The following is an 18,375-nucleotide window of genomic DNA, read 5'->3' on the forward strand; positions in this document are numbered from 1 at the left end:
AATTACTGGGGTTTGGGTATCTTGTGAGTTCGCATGGGTAGGTACAACCACCCTGCCTATGTCTGCTGTGACGCAGTAATGCGTTTCAGTTTGACGGGTCGGGCAGCTGTTGTAACTATACTGAGACCTTAGAACTCATATCTGAAGGGTGGCGGCATTTACGTTGTAGATGTCTATGGGCTGTGAGCTCGTCCACTCATCTAAGCAATAAATATAATAAAAAAACCTCAATTCGTTAGCGCAGAGCTTGACGCAAGAGCGGCATGCATGTCTGTGGCGAGCGATGGGCTCTAATCGATCGAGTAGCATTGAACGTAGAAGAGCATTCAAAGCACACGTTAGACTGTCTGCTCCCCTAACCGATACGATATCAGATCGTCTTAATAAACATTTGCTTCGGAAACAATGGGCGTTTAACATTAGCGGTGCGCGATTCCGAGATGTGTGATGGGATGCTGCATGCGCATCTCGCATTATTAAAGCTCGTTGCATTGTTATCGGGCTACTTGTTCTACGTTCGATTCATTCGATCGGAGTCGTTGTGCTCACTCACATCAGATGAACATTATAACTTGTAGATAGACGAGGCATTGTTTCACGAACATGAAGGATTTCGAAATCGGATCCTTATTTCTTAACTGAGTATACTTAAACTGAAATATACGACCGTTGATATTGGAACAATGTTAATTATTTTTAATACGCTTTTATTAGCTTCAGACGTATGAATGTTAGTATGTAACGGAATATTTGAACATAATTTTGACCCCCTTCAAAACGTCGGATTAACTCGAAATTTGGTATACTTATTAAGGACCGATAGAAAAAATTGAAAAAAATGAAATTAAACTAAAAAATGAGAAATAAATTTTAATAATAGTTTAAAAAAACTAACAAATCCAACTAATAATAGAAAATAAAAAGCACCTCACGCTTTTTTTTTAAATAAAATCATTTTTTGTTACAGTATCTTTCATTCAAATTTATTTTCTATTTTTTAGTTGGATTTTCTACAAAAGCGTATTTTGTTAGTTTTCTTAGACTAATATTTATTATAGCTTAATAGGAGTTTGCTATGTGGTTTTTTTATTGCCTTTAGAGGCAGAGGAGCATACCGCCCACATGATGGTAGGTGATTACTGTCGCTAAAAAACTAAAAAAAAAACTAAAACTAAACTACGCTCTTTTGACAGTATTTATGAGAAAAATACTGGTGATAATACCAAATGATTCCGCATATTAACTCAATATCGAATATTTTTGAAAATTGTACACTTTTAATGCGAAAAGACGATATATTTACCGGTGGTAGGAACTCTTGTGAGTCCGCGCGGGTAGATACCACCGCCCTGCCTTTTTCTGCCGTGAAGCAGTAAGGCGTTTCGGTTGAAAGGGTAGGGCAGCCGTTGTAACTATACTGAGATCTTAGAACTTATATCTCAAGGTGGGTGGCGCATTTACGTTCTAAATGTCTATGGGCTCCAGTAACCACTTAATATCAGGTGAGCTGTGAGTTCGTCCACCATCTAAGCAATAAAAAAAAAGTCACTTATACTTCTCAGCATCAAGCGTCGGTAAGAGAGTATTTCTCATTTTGTTCCCTAGTTGTCGAGGATAGTTCGCAATAAAATGACTTACATTTCTTTTTAACGTTAGTGAATAGTTGTGAGTCGAGCGGCGGCGCCCGGTGTTCCACATCCATCAGCGGGTACATCTTGTGTTCCATCCCGGGGGGGAAGAGGCCCAGGGGCGAGTCGATGCCGAACACTAAAGGACAAAAGACATCTATTAATAATATTGATGAGTAAAACAAAGGCAATTCGTACAGGTTCTAAAATAATTCGTATCTACATTACGATAGGCAAAGACAATGGGCCAGTTAAGTACCTAATTCGTCTAATGTTTGTCAAGCGATTTTGTTTCGTAAACATTTCCTAGATTCAATAAAAATATCATGAATAAATTAAATGAGAATGAAGCACGGTGCAAACGAATTTCACGGGAGCTTTTAATATATTACGACATTAAATGTATTTCAGGTACTTTCCTTCTTTTTTTTTAAATATATTTCAATACTTAATCAAGGTGTAACGTTGCAAATTACAAAGTCAATTTGACTTTGGTTCTGCCACTCGCCGCTAGATGGCGCTAGCAGGATCACAGCGAAGTTAACAATGTTGCAAGCTCCAACTAGGATAAAACGTTAATATCACTTAACATTTAACGATAAACTGCTATATAAGATTAAGATAACTAATTCTCTAATGAGATTGCATTGGAATTTAGTTTCCCATTAAGCTATGTTTAGTTTCTTGTTAGTATTGAATGATTTTATTTTATATTAATTTTACAGCTAAGTCGGTGTTCCTGAAGATAAGCTTTCTTTACAATAATCGATGTGCTAGTTAATTAGCGGCAGTCAGTTGGTAAAAAAATTCACAAATGTTATCACAAATTCTCTAAAAAATCACAAATGTATGTATATTTAGAACAGTGCAATCCCAGAGTTTATGGAATTTTTCGTTCATGTCATTAGTCAGTAACGTAATTACGAAACTATTATACTATACTAAAATATATATCATGATAGCGTTTCTAAAAGCCTAATTAACTAAAAAGGCGTTTTGATTCGACGTTATCCACTTAACACTAGATGGCCTAGCTTGTAGCCTGTAGAAAATAATTCAAACATTATCGTAGTCAATTTATGGAAAAATACTAATATTTATTTGGGTTATTTGAGTTACCCTTAATGACGCATATTTCATTGACTTCGACTATTTTGTTAAGGTCGCTTATTTTTTTTGTTTTTGAACGATAAATATATTTACTTACAATAATCCGTTACATTGTACCAGTGACTGACATACATACTTACTGGTGGTAGGACCTGTTGTGAGTCTGCACGGGTAAGTACCACCGCCCTGCCTATTTCTGCTGTGAAGCAGTAATGCGTTTCGGTTTGAAGGGTGGGGCAGCCGTTGTAACTATACTGAGACCTTAGAACTTATATCTCAAGGTGCGTGGCGGTATTTACGTTGTAGATGTCTACGGGCTCCGGTAACTACTTAACACCAGGTGGGCTCTGAGCTCGTCCACCCATCTAAGCAATTTTTTTTTTTTTTGCATAAATACGTATTGATGTGCCTTTGGAAAACATACAGCATTGTATTATGAAGAAGCAGTGTGTACTTAGCTTAAATTCCTTGTCTATGTCCAACCATAGACAGTCAATTTAGTTCCATCTTTAGCCGCTAGGTGCTGCCAGCAAGTATAAAGGAAGCGCAGCCATCTTTGATCTTCATAGCGTTGTGTACTTTCGTACTGTGAAGTCGCAAATCCACAAATATTTATTCGACTTCTTATTAATTGCAAAAAATATTTATTTTGTGTTTCTATGAGTGTTATTTTGCAATCATTACGAGTATTATTTACCAATCCTATCATCGGACGCCATGAATCACGCGTCATCTGTTGGAGGTGATGTTGAGTCAAGCTCCATAATTTCCGAGAGGGAAGATGTCCAGGCGAGACGCGATGGAGACGCCTCGCGTTCGAACAGCTCGTCAAGCGAAAAAGAACAAAAGGAGTCTCTGCGTAAGAAACGACGGGATTCAAAGGTAACGGTCGATCTTCGAATCGGCTCGTTATCCCACCAGGTCAGTGACGTTGTAAATCTAATAATGCATCAACTGTGTGTAACAATTGAATGTAACGAAAATTGTTGTAAACAAATTGATCTCGTCAATACGGAAATTTTGACAAAAACACAACAGATTTAAACTAATAATCTTTGTAACATAATTACTGAAAACTTTGGCAAATCGTCGTACAAGTTATCCGTAAAAGCGTCTTAAATTGTATGCGGAAAAAAGGGCCGTATGGATAAAAATAAGACGTCAAAGTTTAATTTCCGTGATCTCTAACAAAGTATCCTGTTGCCAACGCACCACTCATTGAGGAATTTTTGTTTGATAATACTAAATTGAAATCTATTCAGTCCCTCGGAGGGCTACAATCCTATTTGTCACAACCTCGTATAAAAGGCAAGCCAAACATGATAAACAATTATAGTCTGTAACATCTGGCACAATCCAGAGGGGGCAATTGAAGACACCGACGGGAGGCACTGAGTGCCACCAAAATTGTAATAATTTGTAAACCATGTATGATTACCAAATACCGTAAAAAAAAAAAAAAAAAAAAATTGCTTTTTCTGCGGAAGAAAAGCGACGGATCAATGCGTCCAATTTTCGATTTTCGAGAGTCGAACAAGGTCGTAAAGATAAAAACACCTAACTGTTTTCGGACACCTCGGTACCAAACTTTCCCCACCCAGGGGACTGGATGATAAAATTGAACATTTCTCAGGAATATTTTTCTAGTATAGGTCGCAAAATTTCGTCGATACTTCTTGAGGATCAGTACCTTCAGGAAGGAATCGGTACCTTCTTATGAGATAGTATGAAATGACATGCCTACCCTTCGGTCTGGCTTCAGAGCCACACCTTTTTGCTTCTATAACATGCGGGTCGCAGAGACCTTGCGTGCAAAGGGAACTCGAGTGCTAGTGTCTACTAGACGACTTCCTTTTGGTCGACCAAGACAAATCCAAGTTGAAACTTCGGGCTGCAGAAGCTGTGAAGCTTTTGGATTAACCTTTTTTGCTTCCATAACATGCTGGGTCGCAGAGACCTTGCGTGCAAAAGGAACTCGAGTGCTGGTCTACCTAGACGACTTCCTTTTGGTCGACCAAGACAAATCCAAGTTGAAACTTCAGGCTGCAGAAGCCGTGAAGATTTTGGATTATCTGGGCTGGCATGTCAATTTCCATTATGTAGGGTGCTCGGTCGCTCGGTCGCGGAGACATTGCGTGCAAAGTAGAGTGCTAGCTTACCTACACGACTTAATCTTGTTTCACCAAGACAAATAAACGTTTTTGTTCCCATAGCATGCTCGGTCGCGGAGACCTTGCGTACATAGGGAAGTCAAATGTAACGTACCTACGCGACTTTCTCTTGGTCCTTGAAGACAAATACACCTTTTTGCTTCCATAGCATGCTCGGTCGCGGAGACATTGCGTGCAAAGTCGAAGTGCTAGCTTACCTACACGACTTGATCTTGTTTCACCAAGACAAATAAACTTTTTTGCTCCCATAAAATGCTCGGTCGCGAAGACCTTACGTACATAGGGAAGTCAAATGTTAACCTACCTACGCGACTTTCTCTTGGTCCATGAAGACAAATACACCTTTTTTGCTTGCATAGCATGCTCAGTCACGGAAACATTGCGTGCAAAGGGATGTTGAGTGTTATCCCACCTACGCAAGTCCCTCCTGGTCCATCAAAAAAAAAAAAAGTCCAAGTTGAGTCTTCAGGCCACATAAGCTGTGAAGCTCTTTGATTATTTGGGCTGCCAAGTCAGCCTTACAAAAAATCAATTAGTACACTGGTTCAAGAGATGACATGGCTAGGGATTCGATGAAAAATTGCGAGAAATAAAGTGGCCACTCAACAACATTCTAGCTCAAACTCTGACGGAATTACATCACTCTATGTTAACTTGCAAATTTTCTTGCGAAGTTTCAAGAAACAACACCCCCGTAAAAAACAGGCCATCCTGCATGTGTCAACAATTAAATGCAGTGCTGACGCGGAGCCACATGTCAGACATTGCCGATACACAAAACCAACCATTTCCTGGCAACGGAAGCTTCGGACATGTGTACGGGTTACAAATGCAGTGCTGACGCGGAGCCACATGTCAAACATTGCCGAGACACAAAACCAACCATTTCCTGGCAACGGAAGCTTCGGATATGGGTAGGGGTTACAATTAGACAAAATATTAACGTCCTGTCTATGGTCAGCTCAACAACTGAAACGGCTCAACCACAAAAGAGCTATTTGCAATGGTAGTGACAATCAAAATGAATCTGAAAGTATTTCACTAGCGGTTGACCTTTCGATTTTTAAACTAAGCGATAAGTTCAAGATAACTGTCAGCTTATAATCTCTCGGGGAGGTACAACATCGTAGCCGATAGGCTATCACGAGGAAATCAACCTGCGAAATGGCACTTTTTACCACAAGTGACCACAAAAGTTTTTCGAAAGTGGGGTCATCCGGATATAAACCCATTCGCCGACCAAGATTGGATACCTTCAGCAGACCGTAGAGGATGCAACTAGCATGGAGAATTCCTCCTCTCAACCTTTTCCCCAGAGTACTGACTCACTTCAACAGTGTCTAGGGAACCTACCTGGTAGTGTTTCCAGACTGAGCGAAAGCATTTGGGTTTCCAAGCCCTCAGATCCCGAACGCTAGATAACTCGCACGAAATCCAAAACCTGCCTCCTCCACAGGGTAAACATTAACCCTGAAAGCTTAGAAACGGGGGGGGGGGGGGGGAGGTTGTACAAATAATAGACTGGTCTACACAGGAGAAGATTTATTGAAAATTAGCTGGTGTCAATCCACTTTGCCAGCATACTTACCAGCAACTAGAAGATGGTGCATATGGTGCTACAGTTTTAAAATTGATCCTAAGTCTGCAGATGTTGCCAAATTCTTTTTTCTTTTCCAAAAAGAAAATTTTGCCTGTAAAACAATCCTTCTGCATAAAGCAGCGCTGTCGACTTTGTGGACAACATACATGTAGGACAGCAAACATTCTCAAGCTCTCTAATAAAAATTGCTATTCTAAAAAAGCCATCGGAATAACTAAACAAAATTCAACTACTTATTACAACTTTACTAAGTATAGTCCCATTCACATGAGATCCGAGAATAGTTCTAAATTGGTTTTCTTCAAACCCAACCACCAGATCACGCCTCAAGGTAGCTTGAAGGACACCAACAACCATGTTGCTGGCTACTGGACGCAGAGTTAATAACCTTACTTTGCTCAACATTTCTAAAGACAGTTTCTTTGATAACAGAGAAAAACATTTCTGATACCAGTCTTTGGGTCTAAAATTGAAATCCATTTTCGTCAATAATCTGCATAAGTGCTTTCTAAACATGAAACTAAAGACATGCCCAGTAAGATTCGTAAGGACTTTTTTCTAACTATGTGTGTTGTCACAAAAGCGGCATACCGTACTGTAATTGGAAACTGGTCTTCGTTCAACCTTACGAGGTAGTGGCATCAACCCATCTCTAAGAAGTTGTAGATCAGCAGTAGCCTCTGAGATGGATTGATAATGAACCAATAGACGAAATACGAAATAGAGGCAATTGCAAATCATCCAAACTTTTACAATAATTATTGCCGAATAATAGAGCTTCCTAAAGATCCTCACGATTCTTTTTTTTCAAAACATTTACTCATCATTTACTCATGTTGTATATACATCATTTATACAATTTATACATTTTCTTGTATATACAAGATAAAATGTTTATTACAAACTTATAAATATTTTTTAATTATTGAATTAACATGAAAGTTAACAGCTGTGTTTTTTCGATTTAATAATTATATAAATTATGAACATTATCATTGCGCTTCATAATTTTATTATAGCTTACCTATTTCATCATAGCGTTGTGCTTAATAATTTCACCAGCAGATAACAAACACGTCTTCATAATACAATGCTGTATGTTTTCCAAAGGCACATCAATATTACGGTTTTACATAACAATAAAACCGATATTATGTGCCGAGAAGGAAAACATACAGCATTGCAGGAAGTTCTTCCTGGTGAAGACTATGAAGATCAAAGATGGCTGCGCTTCCTTTATACTTGCTGGCAGCACCTAGCGGCTAAAGATGGAACTAAATTGACTGTCTATGGTTGGACATAGACAAGGAATTTAAGCTAAGTACACACTGCTTCTTCATAATACAATGCTGTATGTTTTCCTTCTCGGCACATAATATCGGTTTTATTGTTATGTAAAACCGTAATATTAATCACATTGTATGTAATACGTTTAAATATAGATCGTAAACACCCAGAAAAAGAACAAACAAAGATCACAGCACACTTGCCCGATGCGAGAATCGAACCCACGACCCTGAGTGCATAAAACAGGGACGCTAACTTCTGCACCATCGAGTCAGTCGTAGGTATATAATCGTACAAAGCCGGTCCATTAAAGACAGTCTAGGTGTCGTCTCGGGTTGAGACGAATCGATATTCAATTTTATTGCGAGGCTGTATCGAAATACGTGGGTTGAAGGATTACGTCTCAAGTACGTTCTATATTTAAATTGAATTTCGAATTGTCTACGAATGTGATATTGCTTTGTGCAAACCAATTAACGTAGCGTCGGTATGATTTTGATATGCGAACTGGAAGATGTTTGATATTTATTTTCTGTGGTACTATCTATCTCAACCGACTTCATAAATGGAGGAGGTTCTGTATGGGACAATCTGGGACAATATGCTTTTTTTTTCAATATTAAGGATGCGCAAGGATGACACGCAAAATCGTGAAGCGTTCCACATTTTTAATTTGCGTAATTACTGGTGGTAGGACTTCTTATGAGTCCGCACGAGTAGGTACCACGGCTCCGCCTATTTCTGCCGTGTAGCGGTGATGCGTTTCGGTTTGAGGGGTGGGGTAGCCGTTGTAGCTATACTGAGACCTTGGAACTTATATCTCAAGGTGGGTGGCGCATTTACGTTATAGATATTTATGGACTTCGGTAGCCACTTAACATCGGGTGGGCTGTGAGCTCGTCCAACTATCTAAGCAATAAAAAAAATCTCAGATCAGTGTGTTTAGTGCGAGTTTCTTAACTTCTCGATCGCGTAAAAGTTAACTCATATTTGTATGGAGTTGGAACAGAGCTCCTAGCGGCAATTGCCGAAGGATTGAAATTAATAACGCGCACTAAGCACACGGAGTGATTTGTAAACACATTTTGTGTTTTTTTTTGTTTCAAACGATAAACTCTCCATTTGGTCCCGCAATTCTTGCATATCGACGCTTGAAAGGCAAACGTGACTAAGCGACAATAACTACTTTGTACATAAATGATAGGCAATAACCATATTCGATGCGCAAAAAAAATATATTTCTAAAAATAAAAACATTTCAATCCTACAGCTACATTCGTTAAAATAAAAAATAAATCAGGTATGAAATACCTCAAAGTATAAAACTTTAAATTAGTCTACTGTAAAGTTCACGTATTGTCGCTTAGTCACGTTTGCCTTTCAAGCGTCGATATGTAGGTACTCATAGCCTATCAAATACAAAGCCATAATTGTTAATTTCAATTTTATTATTTTTTAGCATAATTAGTGAATGCCACAATAGACTTTACCAGCGATCCTACATGAAGCCAGTCGCAAGAAGAACGGACGAAAACGAAAAAAACAAAGCGGGTGTTTTATTATGATCTCTAATTTTAATTTATTCGAATTCGCCAAATTAACAACATCTTTATTTATTAGTGTAATAAAACACAAAATCCCGGGAGCGAACGTCTAACTCCCACGCAACGGAATCTGTTAATAAACAGTATGTTTTTATTTATTTTGCCGTGATACCAAAAAGTTATTTGAGGATTTGTTTTTTTTTTAATACGCACATCATGGTTAAGTTAAATTTCAGTTTAAAAAATTAAATGATAATTTTTTTTTTATTGCCCTTGTAGGCAGACGAGCATACGGCCCACCTGATGGTGAGTGGTTACCGTCGCCCATGGACTTCAGCAATGCCAGGGGCAGAGCCAAGCCGCTGCCTACCGCTTAATACTCTCCGCAAATTAGCAAAAAGCTCTATCACTCCAACAAACATATTAATTAAAGTCGACTAATACATTCATTCAGATAAAGCCTAATTGAACTAACGTTTCTAAAGCATAAATATAGCACATTACACCACAGATACAGAACCACGTTTCTTTAGACACCGGAGATAGCATTCTAGACGGTTTTACATGCGAACACCTTAAAATTCGCAATCGACTTTCCAATAAAACGCAGCTTAATTGCAAAACGATAATTAAAAATCAAGTTTGCTAACAGTACTTCATTAGCGGCGAACTAATTAAACAGGAGGAAAGCGATCTGTGTAATGAACATCGGCGTGCATATTACGCGTCTGTCGTATGCTAAAATATCGGTTAATACGGGCACATCGTATTAGACAAACTGCCTCTAAACACATTCAAACGATACGTGCGCTCAATAGACTTAACCGGAGTCTAGGTTTTATTGAAGGTACGTAGCCGGGACGCATTCGAGGGATAAGCTTTTTACTTCTTGCATGACATATTGGTATTGTTGTATAAATATTTTTTTTAATATATGAAATTGTTTTAACAGTACCATTTGATATATTTCTAATAGAACAGTTAAATAAAATAAAAAAGTTCAAATTAAAGTTTAAGTTTAATTAGAAAGAGACGCCTTTTGTCAAAACAAAATAATTAAGTTTGCTTCTTGATATTAAGATTATGAAGATTCAATGATATTATTGTTCCTTCATACGGATGTTCTTAATAAATATCTTTAGTAAATAACATATAATTTACACAATACAAAATTAAATGAGATTATCACCAATGTCAGATAGTCATGTTTGTCATGACAGACTGAAGGATAATCCTGATGCCAAAAATGTATCGTTCGTGAAATTGTTTTTAGTAAATTGTAGAATTTACGAAATGCCTAAATTTGCAAAATTGAATTAACAAACTCGGCACTGGACCGTAATAGTAGTGTCTGAAACCCTTTTAAAGCGAAGAAAGTACTACTCATTTTTGTAGACTCCTGTTTTTGAATTGCACCAACGTAGTACAATAAACTGTTCTTAGCTTTGGAAAATTAGGATTCATTTAAAAATGTGTGTCCACTATAATAGTCTCATTAGACGTAGATTTTAAAGACTGTCGTACGTCACGACCGTAATTAGTTCGAAGTACGTTAAGACAGATATAGGTTTTTAGTCATTTTTAGTCCACGATTCACAGTGCGAATATTAAATAAAACCTTAACCTGTTATGTTATTCCGAGCCCGACTCTGCCCTCAGTATAACCGGCAGACGGATAATTCGTGTCAATCGTTAAAGCGCCCGTTACATGCCACTCGTTATTTTACATAATTACTGACAATCAATAAGCCCACATTCGTTCGAATCACGAGATCTGGATTCTGCTATTTGAATATCGATTTAATGTTTAATCTAGAACGTATTATCGATTATATCGTATGTGATAAGGAGTAGGGCGTAACTCTTAAGTGTTCTTGATTCGAAAACGAAGTTTCTAGAATGTAACTGTTGTTGACAAAATGACTGCAGCTTTTGTAGGCGACAATAGAAATGGCGCCATTAATATTGTTGGTAGTGTTGCCGCGTAATGAAACGTACTCTGTCCGTATCAATAATTTTTTAACTGGCAACATGTATTTTTAGTGTTTCAATAAATTGTATTTTTTTTTATTACTGACAAAATTGAACTTGTTGCATTTCTATTGGTTAGTTCCTTGTCATTCACTGGTCGATACCAAGAGTCGATTTGTAAATTATTTAGTATGTAAAATCGGGAATCAGAGAACATGCTGTTGTATTCATACCCTAGAATGCAAAAAAAAAGTGAATGTTATGCCCGGTTACTTACGAGTATATCAAGGTTGTAAAATTTATTTGGGCGAAATTTCGTCCCATTGCTAAACCATTTCGCGAGATTGAGTTATAAACATACAAACATATACATTTTTTATATTAGTATAGCTAGCTATATTTAAAAGGGCTGTTGGTGTTTATATGTGAGTTTACATCAGGAAATATTCAAAGACACTCCAGAGGTTTTTGTCTTGTACTATCAATGTTTAACGGGTAGTGAGAAAGTAATTTCAGCAAATGAGGGTAGTTCGAAGCTATGGGGATTCATCCGTTAATTACAAAAAAAATATATATTGAGTTTGAAGGCAGCCCATCATTGTTCATGGACATCGACAATGCCAGAGGCAAAGCCGCCGCTCGATACTAGCGGCCAGTTCGTTATATACACATATAATTTTAGATGTAACAAAATAATGATCAACCTAACAAAGGCTGCAAACAGTTTCTATAGTAAAGAAGTTCGTGACTTGAGCTGGTACAGCTTTGAGCTTTAGTGTAGGAGTTTGACATAATAATTTGTGTTCAAGTTGTATTTTTTGTTTCTTTGTTTTTTGTTAGTTAATTTGTTGATCTAATTTGTTTTGTTTAAATCATGAACATATCGGATTAGGGTTTTAAGTTATTTGCTCTTGTCTTGGCTGATTTGTTACGATAGGTACATCGCTTCGACAAATGGACAATGTTTTTGGGAAATTTCTTGTGAGACATAACTTGATTTGTTCTAATCGATATCATTACTATTATTTGGCAGATGAGAGTATTCCCTGCGTTGTTGTTTAGTGATTGCGGGTTTATATGAGGACGAGATTAGAGTTATATTGTACAGTGGTTGCCCCACCTCATACCGGACCGCGTGGCAGATTCAATGTCAGTAATAAGTTGGATAGTAGTAGCTTGTGGTGATTTACCACCGATAAATGATCAGAGAACACCGCTGTCTATTCTCAGGTGAATTTTTCAAGCGCTTTTTACGAGGCCTACTCGAAGAGAACAGTGTAACGTTTTTTTTTTATTTATTCGATAAATATAGGTAAAAAATGAATTGTTTTATCCTTTTTGCGTATAAAGTATTCGGATATTACGTCAGGCGCAGCAGCGGGTCAGCGTAAACCTTGCGGTCAATTAGTTGTATCGGAGTCGGCTTGACGCTTTCTAATTCCGGTCTCTCGGACCCCTTCAGATAGCTACTCGACCATAAACAATGATTTACGAAACACACAGCCGCCCAGACGTTCGCAATAAGTTCGCCATTCGACACGACCGCGCTTTTTTCCTCGAAAATTTTCACAATAAAGTCTTGCAACAGTCCCAGACGGCCGGTGTTCTATCGAAGCGAGCGTGGAGCTATTAATGGGAACGTTTTACTAAATTGTAGTTACACAGTTATCGGAGTTAGCTCACGATCGATAACGGCTCGCCCTGTATGCAGCGCGCGTAGAAATCGAAAGTGAAACTTGGTCGGGAACTAATCCCAACCCTTCCGGCGTCGTGTGTACGCAGTTACGCACACGTCGCGTCAGACTTCACCCCGTTCATTCAAACCCAGACCGAGACACCCTCTCGCTCGTGCACGGGGTCACGCACATGTGTCGTGTGTCGTCTCGCTCGGTACACATGCGTGCGTTTTCCGTGTAACCCGCCGAGAGGAAAAGTCTGAATGGCGGGAGAATACGGTCGGAGGAGGGTGGCAGTCGTTCGGGATCGGGTTATGGGCGCATATTAGCACGTGACGTGTTGTTTACGAGTGAGATGGGGCCCATTGACGGGAGCCGCCGTGACGTAGCGAGCCGTGTGGGAGCCGCGGGTCGTTGTCTGTGGTCAGGCCGCGCCGCGTGCCCGCCGTTTATTTTGCAACGCGATTTACAACTATAACTGTAAATTAAGTTTACCGAGCGGCCCGTAACTAGGTCGTATGGAATCAGCATTAATTATCACTTTAATCTAATACCGATGTCGGGTGTACGTACAATAGATCACATGATGGATAGCCGCTCACGCCAAGGATACGAAAGCAATAATGGCGGGAGAGCCGCCGTAATCACACGCAACTCGATTTGTCTATTGTTCCAGTGAAGTGTGCGTTGTAATGGACGCGCCGTCGTGGGGTACTATTACCGAGGAAAGAAGTCTAGGTCGCGCTCGTGATGGGCAGCCGCTATCCTTGCATTGTTCGCGACGATCGCGTGTACATTAGTCCCCGTTACATAAATAATATCGGGTGTAAATACAGGAGATTTAACTCGGTTTTAATATTTATAAGGCGGGTAAACGTCGGCTGATTATGGTCGATAAACAATGACCGGCTGCTCGGAATCATGTTTTATGTAATGCTATTTCGTAAAGAGACGTTGTAGCTCGGAATTGAATGGAGGCTCGTCATGTGTGAATCGAGAGGTTTCTCAAGTCGAATACAGTTACCAAATTAGTGGGTGCGCTCGTAACAAGAGCATATTAGTTGGATCACACACGCTCGCACGGCGCCTGGGAGACTGACAGATGAATCGCTGCCACTAACGCGATAATTTCTTAAGATCGCGTCCAATTTGGTTTTGGATTCGTAATGTGTTTTCGTTACTTTCCTCGCTGGCTCCGTGTGAAGCGGTAGGAGGCACCGCTTTCTATTGTTTCCGAATGAACTCCCGAAATGACTGGTTCATTGTCTGCCGTACAAAATAGCGAAGATGACTCTTTAATACCAGACATCTCATTTTTCGGTTTTATTGAGTGCATACCGCTCTCGCGTCCACGAGCATTAGTACATGAACGTGAAATTGCCTATTGTTATTTTAAGAAAATGAAGCGTGCTTAATATTTGAATTGAGTTCATGTTTTGATCGACTCTTCACTCATTATTTCGAAACAATAATGACACAGTTTTGATTCGTAATAATGTCTTAATTTAGATACGACATTGAGGTTACTTCCCGAGATGTTTCAATTGATTTTTGTTATTTTAAAATCAATTATGGAATTCGAATTTACCTTATTAGCATTTTTAAGCTATGGCATAGCTTCTATCGCGGGCCTTAAGCGCGGCGACTGAATCAAGAAATTCCGTAACGAAAATAACCTGACACCCCACTACGCCTACTATGTAGCTCGCGTTCAGCATATTCACACGTTGCGCTGGTGCAGTGTTTGTGAAGAAGCGCACGGCGTGACGTCGCACTGCATGAGAATCATGAAAAGTCTGCCCATCTCTCTCTCACGCGGTCTAGCTTAAGAGTGTGAAGGGGACAGTTAATGTTTTGCTATTGTTAATGTTTATAAATATAGCGTGATCTTATTTTTATTATTGTTTTAATATTAAATTATTATTGTCTAATTGTAATTGCATAAGTTGATAAACAATGCTTTGCAATAGCTTTACCGCGGCAGTCCCCGAGCGCCACACGTCTTTTTTTTTATTCGCTTTAAGCGAATGTTGTGCTATCGTCGTAGGCTTCAAAACAGGTTTCGGATAGCTGAATAGTTTCACATATAATATTAGCGGTTAAAGCAGTAATTTTTCGCTTCCGCACCGTATATGTAATCATGTGGAATATAAAATGTTTGCGGTCTCGATCTCAACAGAATCGATTCCGGTGCGACCGAATGAGAGTAAATAAAAACATCGATACGCCATAATCGAACGTTAGTTGCCTTTCTCCGTGGAAAATCGTAAATAAAAATAAAAAGAACAAAACACGACTCGATTTTAATTTGTTACGAAATTACTTTGTTGTGTAATTTTGTCACAAAAATAAATAAAAGACGATTAATTCGCGTTGAATATATGGGAATATTAATACAATAATGAGTTTCGGTTTTGCATTAGTTGCATTTTGTTGTTAATTTCAGGAGTGAAAGTCACATTATGTTTTAAAATAAACAAGCAAATCTGAACGTAATTTCCGATTGATGTACAGTCTGACGGACCAGTCTTTTATGTTGTATTGTATTGTTGATATGCATTTAGAAAGACCACAAAATTATTGAGATAAAAGACAAACTGAATAAACTTTCTTCGCGCTTGTCTCAACACAGCTTTTTTCAGAACTAATGCTAGAATCAACATGCAACAAGTATGTTATGGACATGACATTTGTGTTGATATCATCATTATTATTAATAGCCTTAGTCCTCTGTTGGACATAAGCCTCTCCCAAAGCACGACACGTGTCCCGATTCTAGGCCTCTCTTCTCCATTCCCCGCCCGCTATTCAGCCTCTTTTTATGATTGAATGTTTACTGGTGGCCCGGAGGCCTTTTCAGTTTCACCGGGACAGGTGAGCGACCAAAGGCTTAGCAAGGAGGGGTGGGATTAGCTAACAGCTGCCCTAGCGCCTCCTAAGGAGACCTAACAACTCGAGAGCAGCTGCTTCGCGGATGTATCAACTACCGGATCGGAATTGCGACCCGTTGAGAAGATCCGGCGAGAAACTCAGCGTGCTGATGTATGGGTTATGTTGCACGTCGACGAATTTTTCGACGTCATATTCAGACATCAAAGTGTTCCATTAGCTTGAAAATTTGGACACGCGTCAACGACCGATGACCGTGCAATAATTTTATAATATTTAATATCCTGATCAATTCGAACAGGATATAAAAAATATGAAATTAATTTAGTTAGTTCGTTTACGCGCGTTTTTTTTAAGTTTTTAAACTATAATACTTATTTTGACTTTGACTTAACCTTACCTAAAGGGACTCCTTTTAATAATATGTTTTAGTTATTATATTATATTTTTTAAGCTTTTCATTTATAGGTTCATTGTTCTAGTATACATATTTTCATTAATATTAACATTAAATCAGTTTATATAAATAAATGATTCGATTTAGCATAAATGATTAAACAATAAGATCAGGCCGAGAAGTTTGTATAAATTTCTATTGTCAAACAAACAAGAGCACGTTCACTTGTAATTGTACGAACCAAAGAATACGGAATAACGCAAACATATGAGAATGAAAGTCGTGTAATTACTAATTAAATAGCCTTTGTTATAATACGTGTAATCCGAAGCGATGTAATAATCTTGCGTCTGTAAGAACAGCTTTATTATTCAAGCGTAAATTTTACGAAAAACGAAAAATTCGATCTATAACTGCAAAATTGATCTGCGAACAATTTAATGCATAAAGGAACCATTCAATGGTGACTAGAAATTATAAATGCAGCGGTGTCTAGTGAGGCGGACGAAGACAGTTTCTTGAGTCGTAGTATGAGTCTAAATAGAGGTGTGTGTGGGCATGTTACTTATATCAAGAGAAGATGATAGTTTGGCCAAATAGGCTCTGGGTATAGAAATAGACGGTAATGGGAGGTGGCCTCCTATGCGGATGGACTGTGTGAAAGAGGATATGCGAGAGTAGGTGGGTGGGGGTGTTGAGGTGACGTATGATAGATCTGGATGGAAAAAAGTCGAATGCAGCACCCACTCCATATAATGTGGGATAAGGGTAAGAAGAAGACGCATGTTTTTTTTAATGCTTAGGTGGGTGGACGATCTCACGGCCCACTCTGTGTTAAGTGGTTACCGGAGCCTATACACACCTACAACGTAAATGTCGCCACTCACCTTGAGATATGAGTTCTAAGGTCTCAATATAGTTACAACGGCTGCCCCACCCTTCAAACCGAAACGCTTCACTGCTTCACGGCAGAAATAGGCAGAGTGGTGGTACCTATCCGTGTGGACTCACAAGAGATCCTACGACCAGTAAAAAGGAAAGTTGAAGGGGAAAAAATGTGTTAATGTAATGTGTTACAATTTCTTTTACGAATTGTTTTAAACTTTTAAGCTTTCGCAGCCGTGTACATTAATTTAGCGGGTTCTCTACGACGATTTCATGAGTTCCTAGTATTTTGGCGCTGTTGTAAGCGCCGCGTTCTAGCCTCCGGTCTACCCGTAACCTACATAAATAATGGGGTGTGTAACAATTTTTTATTGTATCCGATGAGGAGACCAGCTTACATTCCATCTAGAGTTATAGAGTTTATCAACACTTCATAGATATTAATCGAATGCCGTCGCCTACCGCGAGACTTGGTGGAAACCTTAATTGTTATACTATCTAACAATTCGGGGCCGAAAATAAGACCGCTTCGAGATAACTTTGAACAGAATCTATAATAAATAATAATAAATTAATAAATATTTACTAACAATCACGCCACGTTAACTGGTCCTATGATAAGTTCGTAAAGAACTTGTGTTACAGGTACCAGATAACGGAAATAAATGTAAGATTTTTATTATATACATACATATATTTAATATACATCCATAACCCTGGAAAAGACATTTATATTTATCATACAAATATCTTCCCTTGGCGGGATTCGAACCCGCGACCCCCTTGTGTAGTGACCATGTCACTTACCACTACACCAGACGGCCGTTAAATATTAATACATGAAGCAAAAACTAAAAACCTTGTACCCCTTTTTACGAAAATTGCGCGTAACGAGTAGTATGAAATTTCCCACACTTATAGAGAATTAGTGCAGAATGTAAATATTTTTTTAAATTATGCATAAAAAATACATTAAATCAATAAATAAAAACATTTACACACACTATCGTGTATTTGACACACACACGCATGCATACTTTTTGTTTATTGTCAAACTTTTCATAGGTACCTATTGCTTATAGTCTGTGGTCAAATTGGGAATAGACTAAATATTCTTTGTCTTTATTAATATTTTTCTAAAGTGTAGGCTTGGCGAAATTTGTTATTACTATTGTTGTGCTATAATAGAATCATAATAGTGTAAAAACTTATCAATT

At 38.5% G+C, this 18,375-nt stretch overlaps 1 protein-coding gene across 2 annotated transcripts in view; it reads right to left on the bottom strand.

Moving 5' to 3' along the window:
- Positions 1 to 18,375, bottom strand: part of lov (BTB/POZ domain-containing jim lovell protein) — a 46,064-nt gene that overhangs the window by 5,401 nt on the left and 22,288 nt on the right. Inside the window, exon 2 of one of the 2 annotated variants that reach the window (XM_028173488.2) lies at positions 1,639 to 1,767. In XM_028173488.2, the coding sequence (XP_028029289.1) occupies positions 1,639 to 1,767 (129 nt within the window). Of the gene's footprint in view, positions 1 to 1,638; positions 1,786 to 18,375 lie in introns of both variants that reach the window. The other variant, XM_028173487.2, reaches the window with a different exon arrangement.

This window comes from Bombyx mandarina, chromosome 03 (genome assembly GCF_030267445.1).
Source record: "Bombyx mandarina strain Sakado chromosome 03, ASM3026744v2".
NCBI classification, from domain to species: domain Eukaryota; kingdom Metazoa; phylum Arthropoda; class Insecta; order Lepidoptera; family Bombycidae; genus Bombyx; species Bombyx mandarina.